This window comes from Cynocephalus volans, chromosome 7 (genome assembly GCF_027409185.1).
Source record: "Cynocephalus volans isolate mCynVol1 chromosome 7, mCynVol1.pri, whole genome shotgun sequence".
NCBI classification, from domain to species: domain Eukaryota; kingdom Metazoa; phylum Chordata; class Mammalia; order Dermoptera; family Cynocephalidae; genus Cynocephalus; species Cynocephalus volans.
In genome coordinates, this window is record NC_084466.1 from 113806783 (window position 1) to 113831431 (window position 24649).

Consider the following 24649-nt stretch of genomic DNA (forward strand, 5'->3'; position numbering starts at 1 on the left):
TTGTGGACTTGAAAACAAATTACTTAAGGGTTATGTTTAATGATAATAATAGGTTTCATATTCCCTGATATAATGTGATTGTCATTATTATGAAGAAAATGATATGGGTTGGAGTAAGTAATTTCTTGATAATTATGTATTTAAGAAAAAAGATTAAATGAAGATAACCCCTATATTAAGAGCCTATTTATTTTTGGTCCATTATAGTCTCATTGAAATTCCCTACTTTTGCAAATTTGGAACATCTTTTATACAGGTTTGCAATTACCTTCTGAAGTAATTAGTTATATTCTCACCATCATTAAGTCAAAATATATTTAATATCACTATAAGAATAGAAATCAAAAGTAAAAATGTATTGTGTAATAAAGAAAATAATTGAAATCTTAGCATTCTCTCTTCTTGATATAAATTTACACTTATTCTGTTACATTAATTATACCCACCCTGCTATGATGTAGACTTATATTGGTTTTTGATTTTAAAAGTCTGATGTGAGCACCATGGTAAAAGTATATTTTTGTCATGTTCACAAACAGCCTAGAAAAATTGTCCGGCTTATTGTTTCACTATATCACTATATGATACTAAATCAAAGTCTGTTTCAGTAGTATTGTTCATATTAATATTTATTGACTTTTATACATGTCAAATTTAGCCGATGAAAGAGCATCACAAAGTTGATATCATCTCCTACACATTTTGGAAACCAAATAATTTTTGAATAAGTCACATATGAACTCATACCATATTTAGCATACATATGGTATGTATTCTAAACAACCAAATTAATTAATTATTTTATCAATAGATGTCATAAATTAAGTCCCGAGGGCCATTAATGTTGGCAAACATCTCAAGTCCCTCAAAACTACAGATTAATGTCACTAGTGTTGGCATTTGTGTTTAACTAGGAAAGATAATATTGTATAGTATTTACCTAACTACTTTAAACCTCATTTCCATATAGGAATAATAAGACCTATTTCACTAGATTGTGGTTTGGGCTTAATGGAGATTGAAAGCACTCTCTCAGTGTTAGGCACATAGATGTCAGTTGATGTTTCCTCCTCATCCTCACTTCCAGTACAATAGCAAACATGCTTAACTTTGCCTCTGGTTTGGGACAGTGCTTATATTCTCATCAATTGTAAACTTTAAGATATCAATGCCTAGACTCCTGAAGTAATTCTGATCTCTTCTATGGCATTGTAACATGAGAGAATAAAGGTTTCTCATTTTTCAAAAATTTTAATCAAATTTTTTTATGTAAAGATAATTTATTACACATATTTGTGGGGTACAGAGTTGACTATCAATAGTAGTGCATAATGTGTGATTGTCAAATAAGGATATTTAGCTTATTCATCATTATGGTACATAATCATTCTTTGTGTCTGTTAACCAATTTCTCATTAATTTCTCATTAACCTCTCTCTCTCTTCCCCTGCCCTTTTCCACCTCTAGGAACCACAGTTCTGTTCTCTCTTTCTAAAAGTTCAACATATTCTTGTGATTGTTCTCTCTCTCTCTCTCTCTCTCTCTCTCTCTCTCTCATTTATTTATGAATTCAGGTTACACTTATGAGTGACAATATGCAGTATTTCTCTTTCTGCACCTGGGTTGTTTCACTTAGCATAATTTTCTCCAGGTTCATCCATGTTGCTGAGAATGGCAGAATTTCCTTCTTCTTTATGGATGAGGAGTATTCCATTGTATATATACCACATTTTCCATATAACTAGTCATCCATCGATGGACATTTGGGTTCATTCCATAGCCTGGCTATTGTAAATAGAGCTGTGATAAACATAGGAGTGCAGGTATACCTTCAACATGATGATTTCCTTTTCTTTGCATATATACCCAGTAGTGGGATTGCTGAATCATATGGTGATTCCATCTATAGTTGTTTAATGAACCTCCATAATGGCTGTACTAATTGACAGTCCCACCAACAGTCTAGGAGTGTTCCACTTTCTCTGCATGCTCACTAGCATTTGTTATTCTCTCTCTTTTTGATGATAGCTAGTCTAACTGGGGTGAGATATATCTCAAAGTGGTTTCCTTTGCAGTTTTCTGATTAGCGATGTTGAACATTTTTTTTTTCATGTGTCTGTTGGCAATTTGCATAGCTACCTTTGGGAAATGCCTATTCAACTCATTTGCCCATTTTTTCATCAGATTATTTGGTTTTTTACTGTTAAGTTGTTTGAGTTCCTTTTACATTCTGAATATTAATCTCAGTAGAATTTATAGTTTGCAAGTGTTTTCTCCCATTCTATAGGTTGACTTTTCATTCTTTTGATTGTTTCTTTTGCTGTACAGAACAATTTTAGTTTGATATAACCCCATTATTTATTTTTTTTTCTTTTGTTTTCTGTCCTTTGGGGGTCTTATTCATAAAATCTTTGCCCAGCCCTACATCCTGGAGTGTTCCTTCTATGTTTTCTTCCAGAAGTTTTAAAGTTTCAGGTCTTATATTTAAGCCTATAACTCATGCAATTGATTTGGTGTATGGAGAGTATAGTTTCATTCTTCTGCATATGGATATCTGTTTTTCCCAGCACCATTTACTGAAGAGGCTGTCCTTTCCCCATTGTATGTTTTTGGAGCCCTTGTCAAAGATCAGTTGGCTGTAAATACGTGGGCTTATTTCCGGGTTATCTATTCGGTTCCATTGGTCCAAGTGTCTGTTTTTATGGCAGTATGCTGCTGTTTTGGTTACCACAGCTCTGTAATAGAATTTGAAGTCAGGAAGTGTAATGCCTCCAGCTTTATTTTTTCACTCAGGATTGCTTTCGCTATTTGGGTTCTTTTCTTGTTCCATATAAATATTAAGATTAATTTTTCCATTTCTTTGAAGAATGTTACTGGTATTTTGATGGGGATTACATTGAATTTGTAGATGGCTTTTGGGAGTATGGACAAATTTTTAGTTGCATTGACTCTTCTGTCTCATGAATAAGGAATATCTTTTCATCTTTTGGTATCCTCTTTAATTTCTTTCAGTAGTGATTTGTAGTTCTTATTCTAGAGATCTTTTACTTCCTTGAATTCATTTATTCCTAAGTATTTTTTTTTTCCTGAATATTGTAAATGGGCTTGATTTCTTGATTTCCTTCTGTGGTAGTTCATTGTTGGAGTGTAAAAATGGTACTGATTTTTGTATATTGCTTTTGTAACCTGCAAAATTAATGAATTTGTTTATCAGCTCTAAGAGTTTTTTTGGTAGAGTCTTTGGGTTTCTTTATTTACAGGATCATGTCATCTGCAAACAGGGATAATTTGACTTTGCATTTTCTTATTTGGATGCCCTTTCTTTCTTTCTTTTTTCTCATTGCTCTGGCAAGTACTTCCAATACTATATTACAAAGGAGTGGTGAGAGCAGTCATCCTTATCTTGTTCTTTTCTTAAAGGAAAAGCCTTCAGCTTTTCCCCATTCAGGATGATATTTGCAGTGGGTTTGTCATATATAGCTTTTCTTGTGTTGAAATATCTTCCTTCTATATCTAATTTGTTGAGAGTCTTTATCATGAAAGGATGTCAAATTTTGTCAAATGCTTTTTCTGTGTTTATTGAGATAATTATAGGGACTTTGTTCTTGATTTTGTTGATGTGGTGTGTCACATTTATTGATTTGCATATATTGAACCATACTTGCATCCCTGAGATGAATCCCACTTGATCATGATGCATAATCTTTTTGATGTACTACTGTATTCTTCTTTCTAATATTTTGTTGAAGATATTTGTGTCTATGTTCATCAAGGAGATTGATCTGTTTTTTTTTTTTTTTTTTTTTTCTTTTTTTATTGTATCTTTGCCTGACTGTGATATCATGGTGATGTTGGCCTCATAGAATGAGTTTGGGAGAATGGCCTCCACTTCACTTGTTTAGAAAAGTTTGAAAAGAATTGGTATTAAAATGTCTTTAGTAGTTTGGGAGAATTCAGTGGTGAAGCCATCCAGTCCTGGGCTTTTCTATGATGGAAGATTTCTGACCACTGATTCAACTCACTGCTCATTATTGATCTGTTCAGTGTTTCTATTTCTTCTTGTTTAAGTCTTGGTAGTTTGTATGTGTCCAGAAATTTATCCACTGCCTCCAGGTTTTCAAATATCTTGGTATTTAGTTGTTCATAGTAATTTCTAATGATTCTTTGTATTTCTGTGGCACATGTTGTGGTGCCTCCTTTTTCATTTCTCATATTTGTTATGTGTGTCTTATTTTTTTTTTTAGTCTTGCTAATGGTATGCCTACTTTTTTATCTTCTCAAAAAAACAACTTTTTGTCTTGTTGATCTTTTGTGTCATACTTTTGGTCTCTATTTTATTTAGTTCTTCTCTGATTTTATTTATTTTTGTCGGCTGGCTTTAAAATTGGAATGACCTTGTTTTTCTATTTCTTTGAGGTATAAGGTTAGGGTATTTATTTGAAGTCATGATGTAAGCAATTATTGCAATAAGCTCTCCTCTTAGTACTGCTTTTGCAGTATCCCATAGATTTTGGTATGATGTATCATTATCATTAGCTTCAAGAAATTTTTTGATTTACTGCATAATTTCTTCTTTGACCCATATGTATTCAGGAGTATGTTGTTTAATTTCATGTATTTGCATGGTTTCCAAAGTTTCACTTATTGGTTTCTAGTTTTAATCTATTATGGCCTGAAAAAATGCTTGACATTATTTAAATTTTAAAAAATTGTTGAGGCTTGATTTATGACCTACTATGTGATCTATCTTGGAGAATGTTCCATGTGCTGACGAGAAGAAAGTATGTTCTCTAGTTGGGCGAAATATTCTGTAAATGTCCACCAAGTCCAATTGGTCTAAAGTGTAGTTTAAATCCTGTGTTTCTCTTTTGATCCATTGCCTAGGTGATCTGTGCAATGCTGAGAGACTGGTGTTTAAGTCCACAACTATTATTGTGTTGGGTCCATCTCTCTCAGTAGGTGTAGTAGTGTTTGCTATACATCTGGGTGCACCAATGTTGGGTATACATATATATTGTAATTATGATGTGTGTGTGTGTGTGTGTGTGTGTGTGTATAATTGTTATGTCTTCTTGGTGGATAAATCCCTTTATCATTATTTCATATCCTTCTTTGTCTCTTTTTACAGTTTTTGGTTTAACGTCTTATTTTGTCTTATATAAGTATAGCTACTCCTGCTCATTTTTGGTTTCCGTTGCATAATATGTATTTTTCCATCCTTTCACTATTAGTCTGTATGAGTCTTTACAGGTAAGCCGGTTTTCTTGTAGGGAGCATATAGTTGGGTCTAGTTTTTTAATCCACCTAGCCACTGTATCTCTTTTGACTGAGAAGTTCAACCCTTTTACACTTAAGATTGATAGTGAAAGATGTTGTCTAAGTCCTGTCATTTTTTTAATGTTTTTTTAAAATATCTTTTTTCTTTTCTTTCCCAGTTGTTTGTCTTTGGTGTTCACTGGTTTTTTGAAATGGTATGATATAGTTAATTTTTTTTCTTTCTCTTTTTCCTATGTGCTCTACCAGTGGGATTTGCTATTTTTCATGTATTCATGTGGTGATTATTGTGTTTTGGGTTTCAGATGCAGAACTCCCTTGAGTATTTCATGTACAGTTGGTCATGTGGTGTTCAATTCCCACAGTTTTGTTTGTCTTGGAAATACACTATTCCCCTTTATATCTTAATGAAAGCCCTGCTTGGTATAGTTATTTTTGGCTGGCAGATTTTTGTTGTTGTTGTTTGTTTGTTTGTTTTGTTTTCTTTCTTTTAGTACTTTTAGATATATCAACTCATCCTCTTCTGGCCTGTAGGATTTCTGCTGAGAACTCTGCTGTTAGTCTGATGGGGACTCCCTTATGGGTGACTTGATGCTTTTCTCTTGCTGTTTTTAGTATTCTCTGTCTTTGACTTTTGACAGTTTGACTAAAATGTGTCGCGGGGAGGACCTTTTTTAGATTGAATCTGTTTGGGGATCTTTGAGACTCTTGGGTCTGGAAGTCAATGTCTCTACCCAAACTGGGATGTTTTCTGCTATTATATCATTGGATGAGTTGTCAATGCCTTTTCCTTTTTCCTCTCTTTCCAGAATACCCAGGATTCAGACATTTGTGTACTTGAGGTTGTTTGATAGCTCTTGAAAATTTTCTTCATTTTTAAAATTCTTCTTCTTCTTCTTTTTCTTCTTCTTCCTCCTCCTCCCCCTCCCCTCCTCCCCCTCCTCCTCCCCCTCCTCCTCCCCCTCCTCCTCTACTGCCTCCCCTCCTCTTCCTCCTCATCCACTTCCTCCCCTCCTCTTCCTCCACTTCCTCCCCTCCTCTTCCTCCCCCTCCTCCCCCTCCTCTTCCTCCTCTTCCTCCTCCTCCCCCTCCTCCCCCTCCCCTTCCTCTTCCACCTCCTCCCCCTCCTCTTTCTCCTCTTCTGCCTCCCCCTCCTTCCCTTCCCCCCCTCCTCCCCCTCCTCCTCTTCCTCCCCGTCCCCCTCCTCCTCCCCCTCCTCCTCCCCCACTCCTCCCCCTCCTCTTCCTCCTCCTCCCCTTCCCCTCCTCCCCCCTCTCCCTTCTCCTCCTCCTCCCCCTCCTCCTCCTCTTCCCCCTCCTCCTCCCCCTCCTCCTCCTCTTCCCCCTCCTCCTCCCCCTCCTCCTCCTCTTCCCCCTCCTCCTCCTCCTCCTCTTCCCCCTCCTCCTCCCCCTCCTCCTCCTCTTCCCCCTCCTCCTCCTCCTCCTCTTCCCCATCCCCTTCATCATCCTCCTCCCCCTCCCCTTCCTCCCAATCCTTTTAGTTCTCCTCTATCTCCTCCTGCTCCTCCTCCCCCTCCTCTTTCTCCTCTTCATCCCCCTCCTCCTCCCCCTCCTCCTCCTCATCCTCCTCCCCTCCCCCTCCTCCCCCTCCTTTTAGTCCTCCTCCACCTCCCCCTGCTCTGCCTCCCCCTCCTCCTCCTCCCTTTCATCCCCCTCCTCCTCCTCCCCCTCTTGCTCATCCTCCTCCTCCCCTCCCCCTCCCCATCCTTCTCCCCCTCCTCCTCCTCCTCCCCCCCTCTTCTTCCTCCTCCTCCTTCTTCTCTTCCTCCTTTTGTCTGCTTGGGTTATTTTGAAAACTTTATCTTTGAGGAAGTTCTTCTTCTGTTTGCTCTAGCCTGGTAATTAAGCTCTCCAAATGTAGTTTTAATTTTGTAACTTTGCTACATCCTTTCTTATGGCATTTATCTCTGTAAATTTCCACCTTCATATGTATTTGTTTTCTTTTTCTTTTTTCTCATTTAGTTGTGTCATCTGAGTCTTTTTGTATCTCACTGAGTTTGCTTAAGATTGTTACTTGGAATTCTTTTTTTTTTTTTTTTTGGACATTTCAAGGGTTTCTTGTTGTTTGGGGTCTGGTATTTGACAGTTATCGTATTCCTTTGGGAATGCCATATTTTCTTGTTTTTTTATAACATTTCTAGTGTCTCTACATTGATGTCTGGTCACCTGGTGGAACAGTTGCTTCTTCAATTACTCTGGAGTGGCTTTAGAAGACAGAAAATCCCTCCTGTAGATTTGTTTTATGTCACTTTTTGAGTAGAATGTTTTAGTTTTGGTTCTGGGCAGACTCTATATATTCTCAGTAGTTCCAGGTAGGCTCAATTGTTCCAGGTAGACTCTGTAGTTCTGGGTAGACTCAATAGTCTGGGGTCTCTGATGGCTGTGGCTACAGGTGAGAGCAGCTGTGGCTTCATGGTGTGCTGCTCCAGGGGCTGTGGCTAGGCAAGGTAGGGCTGTGGCCACTGTGGCTGTGCTCCAGATGTTGTGCTCTGTAGGTAGAAGCCTTGCAGGGCAGGCTTCAGAGGCTGCAGCCACGCAGCTGAGCACTCTGGCAGTAGAAGCTATACAGGGAAGGCTGTGGTGGCTGTAAGAAATGAATCAGACCAGCACCTTGATCTTTGACTTTTCAGCTTCTAGAATTTTTTCTCCTGTTTATCCTCTCACCTTGGGAGGAGACAGACTGGGCATATGCTCAGAAATCAGTATATCTGTAGGCAGCAGATTGTTTCTTGTACAGAAGAGCTTCTATCAGTGTTAATGCTCATGTTAAGCTGCACCACTGCTTAAAATTAATTTTAGTTTGCTCTTTTCATACTCAAATGATATACCAGATCAAACACCACATATAACAAAATCACTATAATCTATATACATCAAAATACACTTTACTTATTTTGTAATACGTGACTGTCTGCACAGTGAATTATAAAATCTACTTGACTGTAAATGCTAAGGTCTATGCTCTAGTTCTAGCACCTTCATTCAATAGCAAATCATTCTTCTCCTTCATAGTTTAATCAGAATTGTTGGTAAATAGTTGTGTTTTTCTGTGTGCCTTTGTCTGCCCAAGGACCAATTATGAGGCCACTAAGTACAGAAGCATATGTCTTTTTAATCATTGCCTGCCATCTTGAGAAATGAATACGAGTATCTATGAATGAGGTGGGTTGTAAATTGAAAACTTGCCAACAATCTAGTCACATTTTGAGGTAAGTAAATTCTTAGAGGTCCTCTTAAACTGTATAGAAATTTACCAGTGTGTAACTATGATTCTTGCAATAACCAGAAATATTATTTGGAAATCTTGATCTTGTTCAACTGTAGGTTAACCTACAGCTTAACTCAGATTTAATGCATTGTGCAATTAAGTTAGTATATGAAAACATCATCTATATCCTGTTAATATAGATCTATGATTATTCATTTATTAGAAAAAATCCAGAGGGCTATGACATGCATTTTAAAGGATTAGCTTAACAACAATGTATTAAATATAATTAAGGAAGTACCATGATATAAGGACAGAGACTGGGAATTAGGAAAGAGATAGTGCTTCATATTCAGCCAGTCCGGGGGGGGGGGGGGGAAGAACTTTCTGGCTGATAGATGGTCTCATTTCTCTAATACCGTACTCAGGAATCTTTTTGAAACAATATTTATTCTACTCCTGTCTTATATTTGTATACTTTGGGGAAGCTATGTTTTCATAGATTCCATTATCATCCCTTTTGTGAAGTTCCTTTTCAAAATACAAACCAGTGAGATCTTTTCTTCCTTTCTGCTCTCAAAACTTTTCCATGTAGCTACCACAAGCAGGAATGTAGGTTATATACATTTACAACTCTAGTGGGAATTACACACATAGCCATTTCTGTCAAATCTACATACATTATAGATATGACATGATAGACATGCACAACCTTAGAGTTGTGCATCCTGGCAGATCAGGATACAGATATATGTAAGCATGATCATATTGTATTTTAAGTATTATCTCAACAAATTATTATTGACCTCTTAAATAATGACAAGCCAGGATAAGAGACATCTGCTTAAATGAAGCTCACAGACAAAAGACAAAGACAGGATATTGAAATATAAACAACTAAATATGTAACATAAATTCAGATAAAAATATGTATTGTAAAAAGAAATAAGACAGGGATTGACTCAGAGTAATTTATAAATGGGTATATGCAGAGGAGGTGTATGTTGAGACCTGAATGTTAAAAGACCATAGCCATGCCATAGTGTTGCAGTCACAGAGGAAAACTAATAACAAAGTCCTGGGGTAGAAATGAGCTTGCTGTTTTTAAAGGCCAGTATGGCTAGTTATTGCTAATGAGTGGCAGGAAGAAAGGTATATGAGATGAACTCAGTCTCCTTTCCTTGTCTATGAGCTATTTAATTTTTGTACTCCTATGACCCAGCAGTATCCAGTCAGTAAATGTGTTCAGTGAATGAACAAATGAATGAATGAATCAATGAATACCATATATAATGAACTAATTAATATAAGCAAGGGTAATAGAGAGTAGTTTGCAAATTTTTCCATTGCTGAGATTTTATACAATTTTTAAATTTATCTCTTAAAATATATATGAAATAAATTTATTATTATTTAGTTCTATGATACTAGTTTTAAACTAAAGTTAAATATGTTTTATCTAATGGCAAACAAAAAGTTTTTAGGGATTTGTTCTAAATTGTGGTTAATTTCAATTGTCATGTCTATGTTGTCAAGGTTTTGGCACACCTTGAATGATTAAACTTCAAGTAATATCATGGTCTAGTTTGAATGTTTTACTTAAGAAAATATTCCCCTCTAACGTAGAGTGTGTCACTTATTTGAAAATTCCAGAAAATATGAAAAAAATGCTTTGGTGAATGGAAGTTGACATAAAGAAGGATTGCTGTACAGGAACCTTATCAGTCTTTTAAAAATGTTGTTACCTGAAGTAATGCTTACTCTGGTAGATTGGCTAGGCTCAGTTATAAAAATAGCTGTCATGGTAAATGAAGCTTCAAAAAAGCTGTCAGGCTATGTTTCTCACATGTCCTCAGTTTCCATAAAAACTTAAAGAAGGAATTCATTGTATTTACCCTTCAAAAGACTCCAAGTGTCAGAATAATAGGAAACTCCATTTTAGCCACAACTGTCTTCTGAGAAGAGAATTCTTGTAGGCAATTTTCACCATTTTCTTATTAAATTAATGTTTATGTCTTGGTTAATTTTTTCTGCAATATATTTACATTGATAATCCCTCTTCATGATGGTTAGGCAAATGGAATAGATTGCCAAATTATTTAAATAAAGTCTCCCTTTATATGTGATATTATATTTATATATGTATGTATGTTATGGGATTACCTACCAGCATTCCACAAATTATGTTGAATGGAAGTCTATTTTATAGTCTCCTTTTGAAATTTTGTATTGTCTGAAACAGCTGAATATATTTTACCCCATAGTATTAAAATATCTGTGCCAAGGTAGAGACACTATAATTCAGCCAGTTGAACTAAAACGCCATATTGTTTTCCTTGATGATGACATAAAATGAACAGAAAACTTATTTTATTCTTTCGAATCCAGAATTTAAATATGTTAAAAGGGTGTAAAGAACAGATGTTAAGGCAAGAAAAGAATGCCTAGGGTGGTACAAAAATATAGTAATTAGAAATATCTATCCTAATAAAGTGGAGCCCACAGATGAAACACTGGTCTTCATAACTATGAGGAGTTATATTGTCCTGAAAAAAAGAAACAGTTATGTTGTATCTTGCTGAAGACAGAATAAGATTTGTCTTATTAGTAATTGTTTAGATGTGAGGAAGAGCCTTCTGATTGGCAAAATCCTTAAATGTTATGGTGGATTTCTTATAACGGTTGTGAATTTTCCTTACTTAAATCTTTAAAAATTTTATCTGAATACTGTGGTATACTGGTGTTAGTGTCTGAATACAGAGAAACAATGAATGACCTCAAGATTTCTCTGGACCTATAAAAAGATCAATAAATTTGGCCGATTAGAGAGCAGCTCCAAGAAGTCATTTGCTTGTTAATTATAAATCGAATCACAGCCTCGTTTCAGTTTAGTAAGAACTTTAAGAAAACAATTTTGTAAACTGCTTTTAGTGTTAATATTAGAATGATTTTATCACAATTTGAAAATGCTATAGAAAACAAAATCTATTTCCATAAAACTAAAATTGCATTTATTTATTTATTTTGGCATCTAACCGGCCAGCTCTAAATAAATTTTAAATATTGACTTATTCATAAGAAAATAGTTCTTCCCTCAGTATTCATAGTATCTCTTTTGAGAGATAGATAGATAGATAGATAGATAGATAGATAGATAGATAGATAGATAGATAGATAGAGGTACAGTATAATGTGTAATATATTATCATAAATTAAAGCAAAAAATTATAAGTACTTTCATCCCAATATTAAGTGTGCTTTTATAACTTAACTTACTTTTAAAAGTAAATATGATTAAAATTTAACGTAGACAATTGCAAAAATATCAACTTACTGGGAATATGTGTGTGAAAAGAGGGATCACTCTATTAGTATAATTTAAAATAAAAACAAAAGCTTGGTAAATTAATACTTATCTTAATGATTATTTGAGAATGTATATGTCACATACATTATACAATATTAAAATTTTATTAGAATGTATAATTTTTAGTTCAATGGACTATTTTATTTTAGTTTTAAAGATATAATTAATGGATGATTTAGTACTTGAGGATACCTTGACTATATCTGTTACATTTTAATGAAATAAAGTATTAAAAAATATTTAATAAATACTAGTGATAAACAATTTTAAGTAATCAAGTTTATAGTGATTCTGTTTCTTTTTAGTATGCTTGAAATTTGGGGTTTAAAAATGTCATTTTTTTTCTTTTTTTAAGATCAAAGCCACAGTAATTTTTATGACTTTGAAACTATGCATTTGACCTGATTCATGTTGTAAATGTAATAGGGACAATGTCAGTAGTATTGATTGAAGCTGTTTCCCAAAGCCGATTATCTTTCTCTGTATTATGGTTTAAATGTTTAACTATAAAAGCAAGACTGTTTTTAAATGAATCTGAAAAGAAGAAAAGAAAGGAAGGAAGGGAGGCTGGGAAAAAAGTGAAGGAAAGAAGAGAGGGAGGAAAGACAGGAGAGAAGGAGGGAAAAGCTTTGAATATGCTTAAAGGAAAGTCTAAATTATCTCAGATATTTATTTTAGCTATTATATCAGGTGATATAAAATAAAATGTGGTGCCTTGATGACAAGAGTGAAAGAGGAGGCATTAAAATGCCTCTTGTACGCTATCCAAGTCCTATAAGGGCCAAATTTTCATGGTGTTGTGGCAATTTATAGAATAACTCAAATCATAGACTAAAATGTTGATCAATGTAGCTAACATATAATATGTATGTTCATGTTCATATACATATAGTCTTATCTGTGACTGTCTTTTAGGAAAGTCTTAGGATGTTCTGGATAGCAAAAATTTTAGGCATCTGAGAAATAAGATTCCATAAGACAAGAACATTTTCTCTTTTTAGTTTGTCAATTAAAGGCATAATTCCAAATACCTTGGCCTTATTAAAGACAGCATGATGCCTATAATTAGCGTATCATAAGTGTCTTGATAGCTAATTCGTAATCATCATAAGTAATTTTAGCTACTATATTGCAGAACAAATGGATACTAATGCTAGCTGAAACTCTGAAAATTTATTCTTGAAACAGTTTATGATGTAATTTTGCTCTTTTATCATTTGCCTCTTCATCTAAAGGCAACAAAAAGTATGTGATGCATACCCTCCTGGACAGTGTACAAAGGCAAGATTTACTAGGGCATCACATTCTAAAGCATCTCTCTCTAGTAATTTTGCTCACATGGTTTTCTATTTTAAAGTACTATTGCTTTTCAGACATCATAGATAAATATTGTTGGTTTAATGTTTAAGGACCTGTGATTTAGTATGAAGAAAGTTTGATTCAAGTAGTAACTTTGCCATTTTCCAACTAAGAAAATTCTAGGAAATGAGTTAATGCTTAAAGGCTTGATTTCATGATTTGCAAAACATGGGCACTATTCATGTTCAATTCTTGGATTTCTTATAAGTATAAATGTGAGCATGCATGTAAGCACATAGTCTGATACATAGTGAAGCACGCAAATCAATAGCCAACAACTCTTTTCATTATCATTATTATTAAAATGCAAGCTACATTGCCATTGCTGTGATTATAACAGGTCAGACTTTGTCTAAGTTGAAAATGAATTTTGTAATAAATATGTCTCTTTTCCATACTTCCATAGTGACTAAAATGACCATTCACCACTAGGTGAAATCAGTGTTTCATATGCAAATATTATTCCAGAACTGACAGTTTTCTAACATTCCCTTAAGATTTCTCCAGTGTTCTGTATTTCCAAAATCTTGAATTATGTAAATATTTTAAATATCATTTGCAGTGTCTGAGCATCCTTTATATATGTTTATGTCCTGCAGCACGTGAGCATTCTTGACATATTGTTGTTTAGTAACTCGTGCGTTCAGTTGCATGCTCCTTTTGAGTGCCTATACGGTTCAGAACCAGTCAAGGTGTTCAGATAGAGTCTCTCCCCTTGTGAAGCTTGTATTCTCACGTGGGAGACAAGCAGTAAACAAATAAACACATCAAATATATGCTATGATTTCAGGCAGGTTCATTGAAGAAAAATAATTTAGAAGGAGGTGTGAGAGAGTGCCTGGGAAAGAGGAGGGTGGATTTAGTAGCAGAAAATCTTGTGAGACAAGTGTAGCAGGAATAAAGACAAGACAGTGAAGCAGGAACAAAGACAATGTGGAAAAGGGATGAGCAGAGAGATGAAGTTACACAGATAGGCAGAAACTAGATGTTTTTAGGATCTGACAGCCCACCGTAAGGAATTTGGATTTAATTAGTGTGTACCATAGGAAATCATTGGAGGGTTTTAAGTAAAGTTTATGAGAAAGTTTATATTTTTAAAAGATAAATTTAATAGAATGGAAGCAGAGAACCAATTAAGAAAGAGTCCACTACAGGAAATAGGTATTTAGAGAAGACATGAGGGCCTGTTTTCACTGAGGCATTGTCAGGACACGGTGATCGTTTGGTTACAGAGTGTGAAAGAAAGGGAAGGGATCAATGATCACCCCAAGCAGATAAGACACCTTGGTAAAAAATGGGGCCTCTCACGTAGAGAGGAGAAGGTACAAGTTTGGGAAAGGAAATGAAGATTCTGTTTTTGGATATGTTGAGTTGAATATATAACGTCTAGTTAACAATTATATATACTAGTATGGACTTTAAAGATTGAGAGTTCACTCAGAAATTGAAATTTGGGAGTTATAAACAAATAAAAGATATATAAAGGCATGGGACTTGGAAAGGTTCTAAGGGGCCGAGAGTAGAGAAAGAGAAGATAGAAGTGCTTGTGACAAAGCTTTGGAAACTCCAACATTTAGTAGCCAAGAAAAGTGGGATCGAACAAAGAGTCTGAGGCAGAGCAGGCAGATAGAAAGAAGGAAAGGCAGAAGAGTGAGAAAAGCTGAATAAAGAATGTGTTCAAGGAGATGGTAATCAACTGTGACGTGTAGTGTATAAAAGGACTGGAATTACAGATAATAATTAGAGAATTGTACAAGTCCTGAAGGCTAACACATTTATTCTACAGCCCAACTGTGATTCAGAAACCAACATGAATGCCAAATTCTATTCACAGTCATGAAGATGAAAATTACAAAGAGCAATGTTCTCAAAACCATACTTACACTAAAATGTCATTAAGTCCAACCAAATCAACAGCCTGTGAGGGCAATGTCCTTATTTCTTCTGCAGGAGAACAATGACAAATAGAGGAAGGATTTTTGTTTGTTTGGTTGGTTGGTTTTATTTCCTCCATAGAATTTAATGGTGCAATGTGGTGTCTGGGTTTAAAGTCAAACTCTACCACAAACTAGTTCCATGACTAAGTTGTTTACTTGACTTCTGGGACTTTGCAGATTTATAAACTCTAAGCACTGAAAAGATTGTAGTGCTCACCCCAATGTCACCCTATATAATTCCAAATAAAACCAATCTAAACCCTAATATAAATGAGAATATTTAACAAAATTTTGACTTTCATTATAGTCACTTAGACTCTTTTTTAAGTGATCAAATATTAATTTATTTATCTAAAAATTAATTTTTTGTTTGGTTTTCCAACTTATCTTGGCCTATCTCTGGAACAATTCTGCATTCTTTAACTCCCTATAAGCCTCAAGTATATAAGCTATAAAATGGGTGATGGAGTACACATGCATCATCTTTAGGACAGTTCTTACACTCAATAAGCATTCAACAAATGTCAGAAATCATTATTTTGCTATCATTGCTGTCATCTTTATTGTTAATACTATCCTAGAGGATTGTTGCAAGGATTAATTTAAAAGATTTATGGAAACACCTAGCATGGTAGTCAGCAAAATGTAGATAGTAAATAATTTTTGTTTCCTTCCCTTCTATGTCCCTTCCTCTATTTTACCACAATCTTCCACACTTTATCATTCTCTGAGTATCACAGAGTTCAAATAAACATAATTTTAAAAGAACTTATAATTGCCTCTGAAGATAAAATATTAAGGACACACTAGATGTTTTGGGAGGCAGATGTGACTCATATAATCAAAGGAAAGTGGAAGAGAAGATGCTCAAAGCAACTACTAATTGTCTCTCTCACATAAATCATTTTTAAATAACCTGTAGTAAAGACACTTCATTAACTCAGATTAAGTTATCCTTTAGAAATAAAGATTCTGCTGCATTTCCACCCTGAAAGTATGAAATCATAAAATATGGTTTTTCACTTCTAAAAAGACCTACATTTTAAAAATCAGTTGAACATTATCACTACCCTTTGTTTTCATCTTGTGACAATAAGTTAATAATATATAATTTCATTTTAGGGATTACCTGCAAGTCGCGTGAGGTATAGAGTAGACGATGTCCAGTTTCCTTACCCTGCCAGTATTTTTGATGTGGAAGAAGATTCTGGAAGAGTAATAACTCGAGTCAATCTTAATGAAGAACCAACAACAATTTTTAAGGTCAGTGTGTCATTTTCTTATGGGTCTACTTGACATTTGACTTTTTAAAAATAAATTTATTTATTTATTAATTGGCACATATTGATTGTACATATTTATGGGGTACAGAGTTATATTTCAATGCATGTATACAATGTGTCATAATCACATCAGGGTAATGGTAATTAGCATATTCATCATCACAAACATTTACCATTTCTTTGTGATGAGAATGTTTGAGCTCCTCTCTTCTGGCCATTTGAAAACATACAATAAATTATTGCTAATTATAGATGCCTAGTCCTGCTGTACACTACTAGAACTTATTTTTTCTATCGAGCTGTAATTTTGTATGCATCAACTAACCTTTGCCTCTCCCTACTCCCTTCCCAGCCTTTAGTAACCACGATTCTGGGTTAACAGATGACAGTTGTTATTTTTTTTTCTACTATTTTTTCCTTTTTAATTTCTTAAAATTATAAAACATCATTTTCTCATAGAAACTTAGAAAATACAGTTAAGTAAAAAGAAAATATCATTTGATATTTCACTTGGAGATAACTAGAATTTGCCATTTTGATCTCTATTCTTATGACATCCCATACGAAAACAGCTATACAAATATATGTTCTAAAATAACATAATCATATTATTCATACTGCTTTTTTAACTTGATAATATATTTTCCATGCCAATAAATACTGTTAATGCTGTTATTTTAATGGTTTCATGATGTTCTACAATATGAGTATACCATTATATTTTCTCTTTTAATCTACTTCCATACTGTTGGATAATTAGGCTGTTTCCAGTTTTCCGTTACAGTAAATTCTGCTGTCACGAAATTTCTTGTGCTAATATACATTGTCACTTGCTAATTTTGTTCTTTAAGACAAGAACCTACAAGCAGAATTGCTGATAAAGCTTATATACTCTTGATATATTACACTTCAAGAAAATTTGAAAAAAATTACCCCTTTCTGCATGTTCTCCATATTTTATGAGTACCCACTTTTCTAATACCATTCAAACCTGGGTGTTGTTATAATTTTTAATCTTTACATGTCTTCTACGGAAACAGCAATAGCGATTTGATTTTTGTTAAATTTTATTTTTTTTATAAAACTACGCATGGAAGGGAACATATTACTTCTTTCACTTTTAATGTATTTTAAAAATATAGTTGACAAAATAATGCTTGTTTCTACATGTCAAGAAAATATTTAAAACATATTATCTATTATCATAATCCATTATTAAATGTTTGATCATTTCCATTTTTTATAGTTACTTAGAATAATTTTTGTCACTGTGAATAAAGTCCTTGACTCTACACTAGGGAACTATTTTTGTCAGTTAATCTTGTAAATATCAGTAAGCACTGTGTCTCACATGATTTTATCACTGTTTAGAATAACTGTTTCGTCTGTAAACTAGTATTAACCCAAAGGCAAATTGTAGCTGTCAAGATAATCCTCGGTCATGGTCTTCTATGATCTGGATTGAATTAGTTTAGATTCATAACCTATAGCTTCCAAAAGAGTATACATTCTGGAGAAATACATAGTTTTAAAAATAGTTAAGATGTCTTTAAATAAATGTTAGAATTCTTCTTGGTGTTATAGGCTATTAAAGAAAATACTCAATTATAAAAGCTCTTGTAGTACTAAATAATATACAGATATTATATACTAAGGTTCAAGCTTTTTTTTAGTGTGCATCATTTGAACAATTTCCTCTATACCATATGAACAATAGTTTAATTATTTTTAAGAGATTGTAAGCCATAGTTTGTTAATTCATAAAGATTTCCAATTTTATCCTCCAGGGTGAAGTATTTGGGGCCTATAATCTTGCAAACAATTAATTCACTGGACAAATTAATTTCTTTTTATAAGCATGCTAATTAGATTTTTGCTATTGATGTGACTGAATTTAACACTTTATAAATAACTGTGTTGGTACTATAGAAACACATGATTTTTACTGTAAGCACCAACGGAATTGTGGAAGACAAAGGAATCTATAATTGGAGAGAGATGTAGTATCATATATGGTGCATGTAGTTGCTTTTTTTTATAAGTCATAGAGCTGGTAACTTCTTTGAGTTTTATCATGTGGCAAATGAAAAGAATACTTATCTCTACCTGGCTGGATCATTGTGGGAGGCAGTGAGGAAATGATCACTTCTCCCTGTCCTGGAACCAATGGCTAAAGGCAAAGCAACGATTAAAATCATACATATACAAATGATACTTTCATTTTCCTCATATTTGTAATCTTTAACATGAATTTTTATTTCTTTTTAAGTTGGTGGTTGTTGCTTTTGATGATGGTGAGCCTGTTTTGTCCAGCAGTGCCACAGTGAAAATTCTTGTCTTACATCCTGGAGAAATCCCACGTTTCACACAAGAGGAATATAGGTATTGATTGCTATCAGATTTTGAAATGCATAAAGTGTTTAGTGTTTGTTTTTTGGGAGGGGGGGCTCTCGACATTAATATAATGTGAATTTATCAGTAAAGTGGGCTGCCAATTCCAGTTTTAAGCTTTACTAAATTAACATAACATTATATTTATTTTAAAATTGAAGATAGTTAATATGACTATCTTCATATTTAGGATAAAAGATACCTGTTTCAGCAAAGCTTTGATGAATAACGGATCCTTTTAAAATGATTAAAGCAAGCTTTGAAAAATACATTATATGTTTGGGTTTAAATTTTAACTGCTTGATGATCTCAATGGTGGGAAGTAGACTATTAGTTTCTTTTTACTGTCAGGTAGAATATATCCAATTTTGATGTTTAATCTGCAATAATATTTTCCATCTAATCAGTGAGTATAAATAAATTTAATTTATAATATATAATATGTTAAATTATATAATATATTAAGTTTATTTATACACATGCATACTATATTATACATTAAATTTATAGTGTGTGTGTGTGTGTGTATATATATATATATATATATATATATATATATATATATATATATATATATATATATATCTCAGTCAGGTAATCAACTCAGACTGCCATAACAAAATACTATAAAGTGTGTGGCTTAAACAATAGAAGTTTATGTTTTCACTCTTCTGGTGACTGGCAGTCTAAAGTCCAAGATCAGGGTATCAGCGTGGTCAGGTTCAGGCTGTCCTACTGCCTTACAGGCAGCCACCTTCTGCCTGTGTCTTCCCATGATGGAGAGAGAAAGCAAGCTCTCTGATGTCTCTTTTTAACACTAATCCCATGATAAGCGTCCCATTTATCATGACCTCATCTAAACTTAAGTACCTCGCAAAGATCCCATCTCCAAATACCAACCCATTAAGGATTAGGGCTTTAACATCGATATCTGTATCTCTGTCTCTCTCTAAATACATATACACATACATACATATATACGTATGTATAATAATATATAATATATATTTGCAGAAGAGTTTTATAAACCTTGCTATTACTACTATCCAAACATGAAGCAATTATGAAATACAGAAATTTTAATTTAATTGTGTTTTCAATAAATACTTCCAGAGGCTCACTGCCCTGGGGTGGAAAAAAAGAACTATATGAAAAATGCAATATACCATGAAAACACAATAACAGGGAGATCACAGTACTGAGGAAGCATGTTGGAGAGACACTTAGCTATGTTTGAACATGATCAGCAGAGTTTTGAGCTATAAGAAAAGTAGAGTTCAGCCTGTCCACAAAAATGTAAACAGATGTTTCACACCAAAGTATCAGCAATATACAGAAGTATAAACAAAGCCTGTGAGAATACACTGAATTCCACAATAGTTTGGTAGTTCAGTATATCCAGAGAAAAATCAGAAGTTGGACAATGATACTGTTTGAGGCTCAAGAAAATAACAACTTTGGATAATGGAGGATTTTATCAAGTTCTAGAATTTGTACTATAGTACTTATAATTTCTAAGATATAACTAAGAATTTTAATCTGCAGCAGGGGCTGAGGTACTGCAGGATGAGGTAGGTGAGGGACTTAACTGGGAACACTGACCACATTGAACCAAGTAGTTTTCTTCTTCTATAAAAAGCTGTCTTTATAATACTCTAGCACATAATTAAATTATGTAATATAATTACCAGAAAATCCCTCATAGCACATATGTAAATAATTGAGATGTAAACTATATGTAAACAAAATAAGAATCCTTGGTCAATCTGATTTAAAAGTCATTCTCTCTCCCATGTCCATTATTACCAATTTTCTTCCTTCTTATTGGCATGGTAACTTGTGGACTCCAGTTCTTTGCTATGGGCTATAGAGTTTTCTGGTTTTGGAGAACTTCTCTGGATGTGTTTACTTTGGTGTTCTTGAGAACCAAGATGGATATAAACTCACTTGGTGTGTTTCTAAGTAACTGTTCTAGATCAGATAATCACAAAATAATCTGCTTAGTATCTAAACTAGCTAAAAAAAAAAAAAAAAAAAAAAAAAAATCTCCTAGTTTCAGCCCATCAAAATTCTCACCTTAGTTCTCCAGAAATTGTTAACCCAAATCTAGTCATTCCTTGGGAGCCCCAAAAGAAGAAAAAAAAGGTGTAATGCTTAACACTTCTTTTTTAAATAAACTCAGTAAGTGGTGTCCTGTTTGGGGGGGGAGGGGCTTTCATTTGCAGCTCATCATTTCCTTATTAATAGAAGTACGCTTCCAGATGTTTCAAATTATCACATTGCTTATTATCTCTCTTAGCTAAAATATTGTGACACTGAAGCCAAGTCATGGATCAAATCAAGACATTGTTCATTTAGTTCTCTTTTTAAAGGGTCCTCGTTTAATGCAACTTTTTAGAAATAAAAATGTTTTGTTCAATGACTAATTTACCATTTCATACCATCTCTACATATTACTACTATCTGCAAATAAATTATATTAATAAATTTATTAATTTAATGAAAAAAACTAGCCAATTATTTGATGCTAAAATTAACAGCAATCACATAAAGGAGAATTTTGACCTTCCAGAACTTTTCTAACAATTCCAAAACTGCTCTTGATTATCCCTGTTAACTTGTTATTCTGAGTTATAAAGGCAATTTGGTAATCTTGTTGAATCCTAGTATTTATGGATAGAATCCTATGGAAAAATCAATATCATTGTCATATGGATTCAGTAGTACTCAGGTACTGGAAATGATTGTTTTGATTTGTTCAGACACTCCAAAAATTTAAATAATATAAAAATTATACCAAATATGGGCAGATGACACTCCTTTTTGGATAAATGCAAATAGCTGAATTTAAATGCTTAAGTAGATTTAAATTTGAACTAAAATATGGAATGAACTTTAAAAAAAAATCCTTAAAGCTGATGATTTTCTTCTTCAATTATCTCGCTATTATTTTGAAGATTTTTGAAGAAGCACATAGCAGTGTGTCTGGATGCCTCCTAAGTCCTTTCCTCCATCTCATGGGCATATCACTAGATTACATTTCCTAACCTCACTTGCTAAGTGACTTAGTTATGGCCAATAAAATGTGGAACCAAATGATCTCCACCATTTCCTGGCCAGGCTTATTAACTGTTTCCCTTACGGATGACTGAAATGGAGAAAATATCCAAGGGAAACATAGGAATCAAATGATGACAATTATAAAAGCAAGATAAAAGGAACCTGAGCCCCTAAATCCCACCTTGGAGGACAGCTACCTAACTAAGAATACCCTCAATGAACTGTTATGTGAGAAAGGAATTTAGGGTTTGTCTACTATATTAGCTACTACTGTTTCAATTGATATATGTTGTTCAATATTTTATTGGTTGGAAACAACTAATCACATAATATATTAATCATATTACAAATCTTTCTCATTTATGTTGCAATATTTCCCAGTTTGTTATTTTTTAAAATCGTATTTGTAGCAGAACATTTTTATTCTTGCATTTTCTTTTCATATGTTCAATCATCAACTTTGGAAATATGCCGATGCCATTTCAGATTGCTGTAAAGACCAACACTGTTTCCTTCCTTGACAGAAAAAAAAAAAAAAAAATGAATCATAGAATGGTTTCTGAAGACTTCATATGCTTCCTTCCCTCTCATATTTTTTTTTTTCAAATTCATTCACTGCCTAAGCTGCATGCACAAAAATCTGAGAGATGCTAAACAATGTTATTAACTTTGACTATCAGAATGATTCCTTGTGTTGGGATTATTCCTGGTGGGAAAACTTCTACTTCCTCTGATCAAATTTGGGGAAGACACCATACAATAGTGCAAGATTTCTGTTTTAAGTAAGGTATGGGGATAAGGATACTCATAGTTTCCAAATGGAAAGTGGTAATCTAGGCTAAGTAGCACTGTGAGATGAGGTACACATGGTTTTTACATACCAAGAATGTCTTCGTTTCAAAATTGACATTAGAACTCCTTAGGAAAAAAATAGTTTTCAACAAAGACTAGGTGTTAGAGAGGCTTATAAGAAAAAAAAATTAATTTATCTTAAAATTTTAAGCAGAATTCTTGACACATACCTCTTCTGCCCTTCCCAAAACTGACCCAGTTGTCTTATTTATTTTGCAGTGGCCATTAAATCATTAAATCTTAGGATAATCAGATTAGATAGAGTAAAAGGAAACCCCCAAATTTCAATGGTTTAAAGAACTAAAAACCATGTACTTTTGCTCACATGACAGTGTAAGGTGAGTATTTCAGGCTGACAGTAATTCTTCTTTATGCAGTCTTCCATGCAGACATCCAGGGACCTGAGCCAAATAAGGGTTTATTATCTTTAACATTCTGTTGCAAAATAACTCCGGTCATTGCCATTTCAGCCAGTCCAAATCAAGAGATTTCCTTAACCAGGTGAGGTGGGAATTGCAAATTTCACTTCAGCTCACATTTCATCTTAAAAATCTAGATATATGTCCACACCTGGATAAAACAGGGTAGAGGAATACTGTTCCGAGCTAGGCAACTTTATATTAGCACCACCTCTATTATTGAGCAAAAGGAGAATATGGTGTTGGTGAAAAGCACATTCAACATGTAATTTTAGAAAAGTTATAGGTTTTAATTGTATACTAGTCATTTTTAAGTGACTGGTTTCTATTAAATGTACAATGGGGCACATGAGGTAATGATATGAGAGAATACAAACTTTTATTTTTAAAGATGTATGGTAAAATAAATAAAATTGTTTTTAAAATAATAAGAGAATGAATGTTTCTTTTCTTTGAATTCAAAGCAAGTCTCAGATAAACATTCTGATTTCAGTTTATCAAGTATTAATATCAAATATTCCTAACCAAATCTTTCTGGACATCAAGATAAAATTTAGCAATTTGATACAATTAATTACCTCCTTCATTTTTCTAGGTCTAATTGTCTTGATCACAAAAGTGGGGAAAAAAAAAAAAGAAAAGAAAAAGAAAACATTACGGTAATGTGTAAATGAGAGTTATGAGCTGTAAACTAGCTTTATGAAGACCATCAATAATGTTTGAGAGATGGTATTTAGTATTTGGCATAACATTTTCCAGTGTACCAGTCCTATCTTGACAGAGAGACAAAATCCATTTTTCTTTTTTTTAGAATAAAAAGCATTAAAATATTGAGCAACTGGTAATTGCTTGGTTGCTGGAGTATAACAATAGACCTATCATTATCTTCTTCTAAAATTATAAAAGCACAAAATAATAGGCAAGCAACAAATAGTAACATTATAGTAAGTACTTTAATATTTACTAAAAGAAAAACCTACTGGGTTGCCAGCTAAGTTTTTGATGACAGATAATTAGTAGGTTATCTGACTTATATAAAAGTAGTAATATAATAAAAACCCTAACGCTCCTTTCACATACTTAATTGTGTTATGCCTCTGTTTCCCTTTCATATTTAAAAACTTCCTTACTTTCTGTTAATGGTTCTTTGAAAAAGAAATAATGAAATTTGTAAAATTATTCAAGGATTTTACAAAGGCCACCTTTTACTCGGTAAAATAATTTAGGTTGGCATTATTAAAATATAAATTGCACACATTATTTTCTTGTTTATAATATATAATATGGGAATATTTCATATGTATTGGAGAAATATTCAATTTTGTCTTCCCTTAAATTCTGTGAACTGAAGTTGTTTCCTGATGTGTTGGCTTCAAGTAATTTTTAAGGGTAGGAGGAATGTCACAATGGAAAGCAATTTGTCCCGTAGAGATATATGTTTTCTTTTATAATGGCCAGATTTACATTAATTCTTAAGTA

At 33.6% G+C, this 24649-nt stretch overlaps 1 protein-coding gene across 10 annotated transcripts in view; it reads left to right on the forward strand.

Moving 5' to 3' along the window:
• PCDH15 (protocadherin related 15) overlaps positions 1 to 24649 on the forward strand; it is an 801855-nt gene that overhangs the window by 619385 nt on the left and 157821 nt on the right. For all 10 annotated transcript variants that reach the window (XM_063103018.1, XM_063103019.1, XM_063103017.1 and 7 more), the window contains 2 exons: positions 16288 to 16428; positions 18718 to 18830. In XM_063103018.1, coding sequence (XP_062959088.1) covers positions 16288 to 16428; positions 18718 to 18830 — 254 coding nt within the window. The remainder of the gene's footprint in view (positions 1 to 16287; positions 16429 to 18717; positions 18831 to 24649) is intronic.